Here is a 15,043-nt window from a genome sequence, read left to right as displayed (position 1 = left end):
TTTTATAGTGTATTGGATATGCACAAAATAACAGAATTATTCCAAATACTGAATACTGATAAACATTTTGAAAAGTCAGGTTTTGTACATTATCTACACCATTTGTGTGTTGAATTTCATATGTCCATGTTGTTTCTGAACTAAAGTGCAAAGTCGAGAAGATTTTCATCGCCTAAACCCACTGCTGCTCATACATCATGGGCTAGATTATAAGTTTAGTGCAAAATATCGCTTCTGTGAAAGCTATTTGTGCTCCACTTTATAATACCACTGCACGCAAATATGTGCTGGTATTACAAGTTAGGTGCAATGTGAACGCGACCTCGCGTTCATATTACAGGGAAGCTTTGTGCTCACGAGAGTGCGCTTCAATAGGCTCCATTGGGAGCATCGTTCTAATGCCGTCAGACACGTCATGAGAAGTAGCGCAGCAAAGAGGGTAAGTAGCGCAATGATGGGCAGCAAAGTGTAAATATATATGTATAGGCTTATATACATATATACCTGTATTTATGTGTTAATATGTGTATATGCCGCAATGTAAAGGCGCTATTCAGTGCCGTTTTTTTCTAACACCCCACAGTTTAGCCTCAAAAATGGCCTAGTGCAGTAGTTTAAAAAAAAGATGCTACAATTTTTAATAAGGCACTACACATTTTTTTTTTGGGGGGGGCAGTTGGGACACTTTGGAAAAATGAAACAAAGGTCTGACCTCTGGTTAATTTTCGGAGTGCTAATTGTAACTGCGACCTTGCGGTAGCAATAGCCAGCCACTTATAATGGATGATTATTTATCGCACACAGACAAATTTTCCCGTTTGCGGGCACGCAATAAATTAGCGCTCCACTTGGAATCTAAACCCATGTGGGCATTTACCAGGCTATCTGCTTGGATCCGATCTGATTTGTTTTCAATTCAGAAATGTTATCACTTGAATCATGATCACTCAGAACTTGAAAAACACGGATCAGAGTCTAAAATACACGGATAAATGGGAACGGAAAGATTGCAATCAACCTAATATTTATATTTCAATGTAATGGATATTTCTGTAATTTTCCTTAGCACAGTAAATAAGCTAGCAACATTCTTATTATGTTCTAAAAGCACACGCTTCTTGCTAAAGGCCAAATTATCTCTAGAGATCCACCAGTGCTGGAGCAACCGTCACCTAAAGGCAAATCTTACCTCGATAGCTGGCGTATAACTTACATTTCCGTTTGCAAAGGCAAAACACATAAATACAGTTTAGTGCTCAATAAAACAAAACGCATTTGAAAAGTGTATTGAATGTAAACTGTACCATTTACAATTGAATTATGTATACCATATTGTATTAATACTGTAGTATGAATTTAATTTTGTATTAAGAGTCAGACGGAAATAGCGAATTTATATTACTGCGCAAAATTCTTTCTTCACTTTGTAGAAATTAAAGGGACATTCCAGCCAAAATTGGAATCCACATGGATGCATTTCAGTATTGAACAGAAGCAATTTTGTAATATACATGCATTAGCAAAAATGCTTCTAATAAAAGCTATAGCTGTTTCAAATGTGTATTTAAGTATGCACCGTGCACCAGCATTTTAAACACACTTGCTCAGGGAGCCTAAGGTACTTGTGCCATCTGGTAATGACTCAATTTGTTAATTGCTGATATGATACAAGCCCCACTGGTGCTCTGAGCAGCTGCAGTATTTAAAATGCTGGTGCACTGAGAATATCTAGCTATGCTTCACATGCACGTGCAGAAGAAATTGCTAACACTAAAACAGTGATTTTGGCAAATACATTGATATTGCAAATGTGTTTCTATTCAAAGATGTAATTCATCTATGTGCATCTTTGTTTTAAGAAATTCATTTCTCCCCCTTTTTTTTTTTTGTCAGATAAACTAGTATGTCTCATCAGAGCAGACCTATGGGTGATATTCTTGTTCACTACTATGTTCAGTAATTAGATAATGTAATGATACCTTGTTTTCCTTGCACGCTTGGAACACCGGAGCAGCGATTCCCCCGCCCCCAGGTCCTCTCTTCGTATGTCAGAAATGACGAATCCGGCTTCCTCCAATAACGGCTCCCCCCCCAGAGCAAACGTTGCCTGGAGCCACGCCGTGATTGGAGGAAGCCGGATTTGTCATTTCTGACATACGAAGAGACGACCTGGGGGTGGGGGAATCGCTGCTCCGGTGTTCCAAGCTTGCAAGGAATAAAAGCTAAGTATTTAAAAAAAAAAAAACGGCTGCAATGTAAACTTTCATGAATTAAAGTGCCCCTGTTTTTAATAGTATTTTTAAAAACAGGGCTTTCATTCGCGAAAATTTACATTCACTTGAAGTTAAAATAATCATGAGGTAAAAATTCACAGGGTTTATATTTCTATTGTGCAATGAGTCTCGTAGCCTTGGTGAGTGGTTTGAATAGGAACATTCCCTTTGTGTGCATGACGTTTTATTGCAGTTGTTATCAGAATTCTCTAAGCATGTTACACCTACAGGTCTTGCTGTTTTGTCACACTGAATATAAGCTGGCAAGTTTGTTTCAAAATATCTAATACACTTATTGAACCGAAAGAAAATGACGTGTGCAAAACAAATTCAGGGTGAATTACAAAGGAAACCGCCCAATATAATTTGTATTTGATTTAACACTCTTTGTCAAATTTGTTCTAAACTGTGAGATTATGCATTCCAGGGAGATTCATAACTCTCTATAGAAGTCAGTTCACAACCCTCAAAGATATCCAGGTTTAGACCTTTTTCTTAGAGAATTTTATGATGGATGAAAATCAATACAAAGGCTGGTATGATATTGCTCACACCTGAGGAAGGGAAAGGAGCTCTGAAATGCGTTGTGTGGATACAACCCTGGCCAGGCAAGCGGTGTAGACTATTTTTATAAATGCTCTTGGACATTGTCTTTTAAATAGTGTATCTATAAATTGTGGCGTTTTTTTAGACAAATAGGGGCGGATTTAACAAAGTGCGAGCAGATCGATAAATGCCGACACCATACTCTGTCGGCATTTATCATTGCACAAGCAGTTCTGGTGACCTGCTTGTGCAATGCCACCCCCTGCAGATTCGCGGCCTCTAGCAAGGGGTGTCAATCAACCCGATCGTATGCGATCGGGCGGATTCATATCCGCGGCCTCAGAGGAGGTGTACGAGTTAAGGAGCAGCGGTCTTGAAACCGTTGCTTCTTAACTCCTGTTTCAGGAGGAATCAGTTACATTCAGGCCATTCGGCCTTTGTTAAATCGGCCCCATAGACTGCTTATTTGTCCCTCTATCCTTGTCCTTTTGTATCTGTCGTGATATTTCTCACTAATCAGACAAATTTTAGATAGTCAGGGTCTAAATCTTCGATGTGTGATTTACAGCCAATCTGTCTATTGTGGCTATGTCAATACCAACATGAAAACACTAATCAGAATATAAATCACACAATTCTTCATTTCATTTATCTGTGTCCTTAACGGGACAGTCTAGTCAGAATTAAACTTTCATGATTCAGATAGGGCATGCAATTTTAAAAAAAACTCTACAATTTACTTTTATCATCAAATTTGCTTTCTTCTCTTGATATTCTTTGTTGACAGCTAAACCTAGGTAGGCTCATATGCTAATATCTAATCCCTTTAAGGCATTTTGACAGTTTTTCACAGCTAGAGGGCGTTAATTCACGTGTGCCATATAGATAACATTGTACTCACATACGTGGAGTTACCAAGGAGTCAGCACTGATTGGCTAAAATGCAAGTCTTTCAAAAGACCTGAGATAAGGGGTCAGTCTGCAGAGGCTTAGATACAAGGTAATCACAGAGGTAAAAAGTATATTAATATAACCGTGTCGGTTATGCAAAACTGGGGAATGGGTAATAAAGGGATTATCTATCTTTTTAAACAATACAAATTCTGGAGTAGACTATCCCTTTAAATCTCAGTTTTGAAAATAAAATACCTTATCCAGTGGTCTATTTTCGCTTATAGTCTATGCCTAGAGCAGTACATTTTGAGTTCTTTTTTCTATAACTCCTGTTTTCTCCAAATATGTTATTTATTAATTTTATTACATTGTCTAATAATGGTGCCTGACTCCCTCCGATTGTGAGAAATGCAGTGATATTATATTATATATTTTAAATAATATTATTTAATAGTAAAACAATTCAAACTAAATGGTATATGTGGCAAATAGGAGCTACAATTGTTTGTGGTGAGTGGGCAGCAGATATCTTGGCACCTAATGCAGCACAAAAACTAAATACACCTCTAACCCTCTCATATGTATAGCATCCTATTACATTGTATAAATACTTCATTATAAACTCTGTTTTGGGACCACTCCCCATGACAAATACACTTCAGTTTAGGGGGGGTTGTCCAAACCAGAGTATTACAGCTTCCAGTTGGAACCAGTTTCAAAATGAAGCTTAGTAGTCTGTGCTGTCAGTCTCTCTTGGCTCTATAAAGATGTGGAAAAGCAGTAACACTTTACTCATTTCTTATTCATTAAGTCCCTTTCTGCTAAAAATCCCCCATAGCTATATTTCTCCTCTCACTTTTCATCCAGTATAACACCATCTCTCCCCCGGCCTGTTGTCCTCCTGTCTCTGCAAAGTCTCCTCACTTTCTAACAGAAGGGATCAGAATAAGAATAAAATAAAATATTTGAATATGTTACCATGAACAAAACAGATTAATGGTGGGCTTTGCTATTCTATTCCCTCTTCCGGTGACTTTCTAAATCCTCCTTCAGAATCTTTCTCTATCTTTATTCTCTCAATAGTTTTGTCTCCCTCTGATTCTCTTTCTCTGTCCCATTTTATCTTACTACATGATATTATCTCACATCAGCTGTATAAATCTCTCACCCCTTTATCTGTCTCATCTCTCTCTCCTCACTTATCCTTTTTCCTTCTTTCTCTGTCTCCCTCTCTTCTCATCCCTCCGCCCAGTGACAATTTTCCATCTCCCCTCCTCCCTGTGACACTTTTTCCTCTCTCCCCTCCTCCGTATGACAGTCTCACATCCCTCCTCCCTCTCTCTCCTCCCTCTCATTATCAGCTCAGTGTTTTCTGCATCCTTATGACGCAGGAAGAGTGAAGACAAAAATCCCATCGCTTGGACCAGCATCAGGACCAAATCATCAGCACCAGAGCTAGGCAGAGTATCACAGAAACGGGGATTCAGGACAGGGACAGCAGCCAGCAGCCCTTAGGTGAGTCTTGGGGGTCCCCACTAAACAAATAGAGCCCCCTCTTTTACCTACGGGAAATGATACTGTGCGCGCACAGACGTTTAGATGTACGCAGGTGGTTAACCCATTTGTTGCTGGGGTGGCCTGCTACATGCTCACTTCAGCACAGAGGTAGATGGTAAGAGAAGAGTAGAGTGAACATAGAATATTCTAGCAATGTGATGTGTGTTCACAGCATACAGGGGTAGGTGATGGACAGATGTCTAAGGAGACAATTAATTTTGGGCACTAATAACATGGACATAGATGGTGTCACATGTACAGGGACAGACGCACAGATAGGCAGATGTATGCACACACAGACTGACGGACCCTGATATATAGACATAGATATATAGACACATACAAGATACAGACATAAATTGGCATACAGATAAATAAAAAGATGGAGTCACAAATACAGAGCAACCCACAGACAGCCAGTGCGGCCTCACAGAGAGACATATAGACACCGATGACTGGACACAGACAGATGTGCACAGGCAGATATACAGACACATGCAGTTGCACAAACAAACACAGATGGACGCCTATACAACTGGACACACAGACTTAGTATAGAGCCCTAGATAGACACAGACTATGTCCGAGGGACTCAGATAGACACACAGTCAGATACATAGAGCTAGCAAAATGGATAGAAACAGAGAAAGACACACAGACACAAATGTATCAACACAAAGACTAATGGACACATACAGATAAAGAGACAAAGACAGACACAAAAACACAGACATAAACAGACCAAGGGACAAACAGACAGTAATATAGACACAGAAAACACAGAGTAATGTCAGTATACTTACAAAAGGGAAAATAGACACACAGATACAGATAGACACACAGCTATAGAAAGACACACAGATACAGATAGACACACAGATACAGAAAGACACACAGATACAGATAGACACACAGATACAGATAGACACACAGATACAGATAGACACACAGATACAGAAAGACACACAGATACAGATAGACACACAGCTATAGAAAGACACACAGATACAGAAAGACACACAGATACAGAAAGACACACAGATACAGATAAACACATAGATACAGAAAGACACACAGATACAGAAAGACACACAGATACAGAAAGTCACACAGATACAGATAGACACACAGATACAGATAGACACACAGATACAGATAGACACACAGATACAGAAAGACACACAGATACAGATAGACACACAGCTATAGAAAGACACACAGATACAGAAAGACACACAGATACAGAAAGACACACAGATACAGAAAGACACACAGATACAGATAAACACATAGATACAGAAAGACACACAGATACAGAAAGACACACAGATACAGAAAGACACACAGATACAGAAAGACGCACAGATACAGAAAGACACACACACAGATACAGATAGACACACAGATACAGATAGACACACAGATACAGAAAGACATACAGATACAGAAAGACACACAGATACAGAAAGACACACAGATACAAATAGACACAAAGATACAGATAAACACACAGATAAACATACAGATACGGATAAACACACAGATAAACATACAGATACAGATAAACACACAGATAAACATACAGATACGGATAAACACACAGATACAGATAAACACACAGATACAGATAAACACACAGATACAGAAAGACACACACATACAGAAAGACACACAGATATAGACAGACATACAGATATAGATATACATACAGATACAGAAAGACACAGATACAGATAGACAAACAGATACAGAGAGACACACAGATACAGAGAGACACATAGATACAGAAAGACACACAGATATAGATAGACACACATATACAGATAGACACACACAGAGACTAACAATCAGACAGATACAGACAGACACACAGATACAGACAGACACAAACATACAGATAGACACACAGATACAGACAGACACACGGATACAGACAGACACAAAGATACAGAAAGACACACAGATACATAGACACGCAGATACAGATAGATACACAGATACAGATAGACACACAGATACAGATAAACACATAGATACAGAAAGACACACAGATACAGATAAACACAGATACAAAAAGACACACAGATACAGAAAGACACACAGATACATAGACACACAGATACAAAAAGACACACAGATACAGATAGACACACACATCAATACACAGAGACTAACAATCAGCCAGATACAGACACACAGATACAGAGAGTAACACACATACAGATAGATACACAGATACAGATAGACACACAGACACACACACAGATACAGACAGATACAGATATACACACAGATACAAAAAGGCACACAGATACAGACAGACACACAGATACAGACAGATACAGATAGACACACAGCTACAGAAAGACACACAGATACAGAAAGATACACAGATACAAATAGACACACAGATACAGAAAGATACACATATACAGATAGACACACAGATAAAGATAAACACACAGATACAGATAGACACACAGATAAAGGTAAACACACAGATACAGATACACACATATACAGAAAGACAAACAGATACAGACAAACACAGAGACCAATAAACAGACATTCACTGATAAATGCCCAGATAAAGACAGACGCACAGACAGCTGCACAGACACTGAATGAAAAGGATTCAGATTGATACACAAAATTATTGTGCACAGGCATCAACTGTTAACTGAGACTCAGAAACACACATGCCAATAAAAACCCAGATACAGGCAGACCGACAGACCAATAAACACCCAGTTTCAGGCAGACCCACAGACCAATATACACCCAGATATAGGCAGACCCACAGACAAATAAAAACCCAGAAATAGGCAGACCCACAGACCAATAAACACCCAGATATAGACAGACCCACAGACCAATAAACACCCAGATATAGGCAGACCCACAGACTAATAAACACCCAGATATAGGCAGACCCACAGACTAATAAACACCCAGATACAGGCAGACCCACAGACCAATAAACACCCAGATATAGGCAGACCCACAGACCAATAAACACCAAGATATAGGCAGACCCACAGACCAATAAACACCCAGATACAGGCAGAGCCACAGACCAATAAACACCCAGGTACAGGCAGACCCACAGATCAATAAACACCAAGATATAGGCAGACCCACAGACCAATAAACACCCAGATACAGGCAGACCCACAGACCAATAAACATCCAGATATAGACAGACCTACAGACCAATAAATATCCAGATATAGGCAAACCAATAAACACCCAGATACAGGCAGACCCACAGACCAATAAACATCCAGATATAGACAGACCTACAGACCAATAAATATCCAGATATAGGCAAACCAATAAACACCCAGATACAGGCAGACCCACAGACCAATAAACACCCAGATACAGGCAGACCCACAGACCAATAAACATCCAGATATAGGCAGACCCACAGACCAATAAACACCCAGATATAGGCAGACCCACAGACTGCAGATATAGGCAGACCCACAGACTAATAAACACCCAAATATAGGCAGACCCACAGACCAATAAACACCCAGATATAGGCAGACCCACAGACCAATAAACACCCAAATATAGGCAGACCCACAGACCAATAAACACCCAGATATAGGCAGACCTACATACCAATAAACACCCATATATAGGCAGACAAACAGACCAATAAACACCCAGATATAGGCAGACCCATAGACCAATAAACACCCAGATACAGGCAGACCCACAGACAAATAAACACCAAGATATAGGCAGACCCACAGACCAATAAACACCCAGATACAGGCAGACCCACAGATCAATAAACACCCAGAAACAAGCAGAGCCACAGACCAATACACACCCAGATATAGGAAGACCCACAGATTAATAAACACCCAGATATAGACAGACCTACAGACCAATAAATATCCAGATATAGGCAAACCAATAAACACCCAGATACAGGCAGACCCACAGACCCATAAACACCCAGATACAAGCAGACCCACAGACCAATAAACACCCAGATACAGGCAGACCCACAGATAAATAAACGCCCATATATAGGCAGACCCACAGACCAATAAACATCCAGATATAGGCAGACCCACAGACCAATAAACACACAGATATAGGCAGGCTCACAGACTAAAACCCCCCAGATATAGGCAGATCCACAGACTACAGATATAGACAGACCCAGAGACCAATAAATATCCAGATATAGGTAGACCCACAGACTAATAAACACCCAGATATAGGCAGACCCACAGACCAATAAACACCCAGATATAGGCAGACCTACATACCAATAAACACCCATATATAGGCAGACCCACAGACCAATAAACACCCAAATATAGGCAGACCCACAGACCAATAAACACCCAGATATAGGCAGACCTACAGATCAATAAACACCCATATATAGGCAGACCTAAAGATCAATAAACACCCAGATATAGACAGACCTACAGACCAATAAATATCCAGATATAGGCAAACCAATAAACACCCAGATACAGGCAGACCCACAGACCAATAAACACCCAGATATATGCAGACCCACAGACCAATTAACACCAAGATATAGGCAGACCCACAGACCAATAAATACCCAGATATAGGCAGACCCACAGACCAGTAAACACCCAGATATAGGCAGACCCACAGACCAGTGAATACCCAGATATAGGCGACCCACAGACCAATAAACACCCAGATATATGCAGACCCACAGACCAATAAACACCAAGATATAGGCAGACCCACAGACCAATAAATACCCAGATATAGGCAGACCCACAGACCAATAAACACCCAGATATAGGTAGACCCACAGACCAGTAAACAACTAGATATAGGAAGACCCACAGAACAATAAATACCCAGATATAGGCAGACCCACAGACCAATAAATACCCAGATATAGGCAACCCACAGACCAATAAACACCCAGATATATGCAGACTCACAGACCAATAAACACCAAGATATAGGCAGACCCACAGACCAATAAATACCCAGATATAGGCAGACCCACAGACCAGTAAACACCCAGATATAGACAGACCTACAGACCAATAAATATCCAGATATAGGCAAACCAATAAACACCCAGATACAGGCAGACCCAAAGACCAATAAACACTCAGATATATGCAGACCCACAGACCAATAAACACCAAGATATAGGCAGACCCACAGACCAGTGAATACCCAGATATATACAGACCCTAAGACCAATAAACACCCAGATATAGGTAGACCCACAGACCAGTAAACAACTAGATATAGGCAGACCCACAGACCAATAAGCACCCAGATATATGCAGACCCACATACCAATAAACACCAAGATATAGGCAGAACCACAGACCAATAAACACCCAGATATAGGCAGACCCACAGACCAATAAACACCAAGATATATGCAGACCCACAGACCAATAAATACCCAGATATAGGCAGACCCACAGACCAGTGAATACCCAGATATATACAGACCCTAAGACCAATAAACACCCAGATATATGCAGACCCACAGACCAATAAACACCAAGATATAGGCAGACCCACAGACCAGTGAATACCCAGATATATACAGACCCAAAGACCAATAAACACTCAGATATATGCAGACCCACAGACCAATAAACACCAAGATATAGGCAGACCCACAGACCAGTGAATACCCAGATATATACAGACCCTAAGACCAATAAACACCCAGATATAGGTAGACCCACAGACCAGTAAACAACTAGATATAGGCAGACCCACAGACCAATTAACACCCAGATACAGGCGACCCACAGACCAATAAGCACCCAGATATATGCAGACCCACATACCAATAAACACCAAAATATAGGCAGAACCACAGACCAATAAACACCCAGATATAGGCAGACCCACAGACCAATAAACACCAAGATATATGCAGACCCACAGACCAATAAATACCCATATATAGGCAGACCCAAAGACCTTTAAACACCCAGATATAGGCAGACCCACAGACCAGTGAAAACCCAGATATAGACAGATCCACAGACCAGTAAACAACTAGATATAGGCAGACCCACAGACCAATAAACACCATGATATAGGCAGACCCACAGACCAATAAACACCCAGATATAGGCAACACACAGACCAATAAACACCCAGATATATGCAGACCCACATACCAATAAACACCAAAATATAGGCAGACCCACAGATCAATAAACACCCAGATATATGCAGACCCACATACCCATAAACACCAAAATATAGGCAGACCCACAGACCAATAAACACCCAGATATAGGCAGACCTACAGACCAATATACACCCAGATATAGGCAGACCCACAGACCAATAAACACCCAAATATAGGCAGACCCACAGACCAATAAACACCCAGATATAGGCAGACCTACATACCAATAAACACCCATATATAGGCAGACAAACAGACCAATAAACACCCAGATATAGGGAGACCCATAGACCAATAAACACCCAGATACAGGCAGACCCACAGACAAATAAACACCAAGATATAGGCAGACCCACAGACCAATAAACACCCAGATACAGGCAGACCCACAGATCAATAAACACCCAGAAACAAGCAGAGCCACAGACCAATACACACCCAGATATAGGAAGACCCACAGATTAATAAACACCCAGATATAGACAGACCTACAGACCAATAAATATCCAGATATAGGCAAACCAATAAACACCCAGATACAGGCAGACCCACAGACCCATAAACACCCAGATACAAGCAGACCCACAGACCAATAAACACCCAGATACAGGCAGACCCACAGATAAATAAACGCCCATATATAGGCAGACCCACAGACCAATAAACATCCAGATATAGGCAGACCCACAGACCAATAAACACACAGATATAGGCAGGCTCACAGACTAAAACCCCCCAGATATAGGCAGATCCACAGACTACAGATATAGACAGACCCAGAGACCAATAAATATCCAGATATAGGTAGACCCACAGACTAATAAACACCCAGATATAGGCAGACCCACAGACCAATAAACACCCAGATATAGGCAGACCTACATACCAATAAACACCCATATATAGGCAGACCCACAGACCAATAAACACCCAAATATAGGCAGACCCACAGACCAATAAACACCCAGATATAGGCAGACCTACAGATCAATAAACACCCATATATAGGCAGACCTAAAGATCAATAAACACCCAGATATAGACAGACCTACAGACCAATAAATATCCAGATATAGGCAAACCAATAAACACCCAGATACAGGCAGACCCACAGACCAATAAACACCCAGATATATGCAGACCCACAGACCAATTAACACCAAGATATAGGCAGACCCACAGACCAATAAATACCCAGATATAGGCAGACCCACAGACCAGTAAACACCCAGATATAGGCAGACCCACAGACCAGTGAATACCCAGATATAGGCGACCCACAGACCAATAAACACCCAGATATATGCAGACCCACAGACCAATAAACACCAAGATATAGGCAGACCCACAGACCAATAAATACCCAGATATAGGCAGACCCACAGACCAATAAACACCCAGATATAGGTAGACCCACAGACCAGTAAACAACTAGATATAGGCAGACCCACAGAACAATAAATACCCAGATATAGGCAGACCCACAGACCAATAAATACCCAGATATAGGCAACCCACAGACCAATAAACACCCAGATATATGCAGACTCACAGACCAATAAACACCAAGTTATAGGCAGACCCACAGACCAATAAATACCCAGATATAGGCAGACCCACAGACCAGTAAACACCCAGATATAGACAGACCTACAGACCAATAAATATCCAGATATAGGCAAACCAATAAACACCCAGATACAGGCAGACCCAAAGACCAATAAACACTCAGATATATGCAGACCCACAGACCAATAAACACCAAGATATAGGCAGACCCACAGACCAGTGAATACCCAGATATATACAGACCCTAAGACCAATAAACACCCAGATATAGGTAGACCCACAGACCAGTAAACAACTAGATATAGGCAGACCCACAGACCAATAAACACCCAGATACAGGCGACCCACAGACCAATAAGTACCCAGATATATGCAGACCCACATACCAATAAACACCAAGATATAGGCAGAACCACAGACCAATAAACACCCAGATATAGGCAGACCCACAGACCAATAAACACCAAGATATATGCAGACCCACAGACCAATAAATACCCAGATATAGGCAGACCCACAGACCAGTGAATACCCAGATATATACAGACCCTAAGACCAATAAACACCCAGATATATGCAGACCCACAGACCAATAAACACCAAGATATAGGCAGACCCACAGACCAGTGAATACCCAGATATATACAGACCCAAAGACCAATAAACACTCAGATATATGCAGACCCACAGACCAATAAACACCAAGATATAGGCAGACCCACAGACCAGTGAATACCCAGATATATACAGACCCTAAGACCAATAAACACCCAGATATAGGTAGACCCACAGACCAGTAAACAACTAGATATAGGCAGACCCACAGACCAATTAACACCCAGATACAGGCGACCCACAGACAAATAAGCACCCAGATATATGCAGACCCACATACCAATAAACACCAAAATATAGGCAGAACCACAGACCAATAAACACCCAGATATAGGCAGACTCACAGACCAATAAACACCAAGATATATGCAGACCCACAGACCAATAAATACCCAGATATAGGCAGACCCACAGACCTTTAAACACCCAGATATAGGCAGACCCACAGACCAGTGAATACCCAGATATAGACAGATCCACAGACCAGTAAACAACTAGATATAGGCAGACCCACAGACCAATAAACACCATGATATAGGCAGACCCACAGACCAATAAACACCCAGATATAGGCAACACACAGACCAATAAACACCCAGATATATGCAGACCCACATACCAATAAACACCAAAATATAGGCAGACCCACAGATCAATAAACACCCAGATATATGCAGACCCACATACCCATAAACACCAAAATATAGGCAGACCCACAGACCAATAAACACCCAGATATAGGCAGACCTACAGACCAATAAACACCCAGATATAGGCAGACCCACAGACCAATAAACACCCAGATATAGGCAGACCTACAGATCAATAAACACCCAGATATAGGCAGACCTACAGATCAATAAACACCCAGATATAGGCAGACCTAAAGATCAATAAACACCCAGATATAGACAGACTTAGAGACCAATAAATATCCAGATATAGGCAAACCAATAAACACCCAGATACAGGCAGACCCATAGACCAATAAACACCCAGATATATGCAGACCCACAGATCAATAAACACCAAGATATAGGTAGACCCACAGACCAATAAATACCCAGATATAGGCAGACCCATAGACTAATAAACACCCAGATATAGGCAGACCCACAGATCAATAAACACCCAGATATAGACAGATCTACAGACCAATAAATATTCAGATATAGGCAAACCAATAAACACCCAGATACAGGCAGACCCACAGACCAATAAACACCCAGATATATGCAGATCCACAGACCAATAAACACCAATATATAGGCAGACCCACAGACCAATAAATACCCAGATATAGGCAGAGCCACAGACTAATAAACACCCAGATATAGGCAGACCCACAGACCAGTAAACACCCAGATATAGGCAGACCCACAGACCAATAAATATCTAG

At 41.0% G+C, this 15,043-nt stretch overlaps 1 protein-coding gene across 1 annotated transcript in view; it reads left to right on the top strand.

Annotated features, from left to right (window-relative positions):
• Window positions 1–214: 214 nt before the first annotated feature.
• CLIP3 (CAP-Gly domain containing linker protein 3) overlaps window positions 215–15,043 on the top strand; it is a 75,156-nt gene continuing 60,327 nt past the window's right edge. Inside the window, exon 1 of the mRNA XM_053721612.1 lies at window positions 215–439. Within this exon, the coding sequence (XP_053577587.1) occupies window positions 416–439 (24 nt within the window). The 5' untranslated portion in view covers window positions 215–415. The remainder of the gene's footprint in view (window positions 440–15,043) is intronic.

The sequence above is a fragment of the Bombina bombina genome, chromosome 7, assembly GCF_027579735.1.
Source record: "Bombina bombina isolate aBomBom1 chromosome 7, aBomBom1.pri, whole genome shotgun sequence".
NCBI classification, from domain to species: domain Eukaryota; kingdom Metazoa; phylum Chordata; class Amphibia; order Anura; family Bombinatoridae; genus Bombina; species Bombina bombina.
Note: the sequence above shows the minus strand (reverse complement) of the source record. Positions and strands in the feature narration are given on the sequence as shown.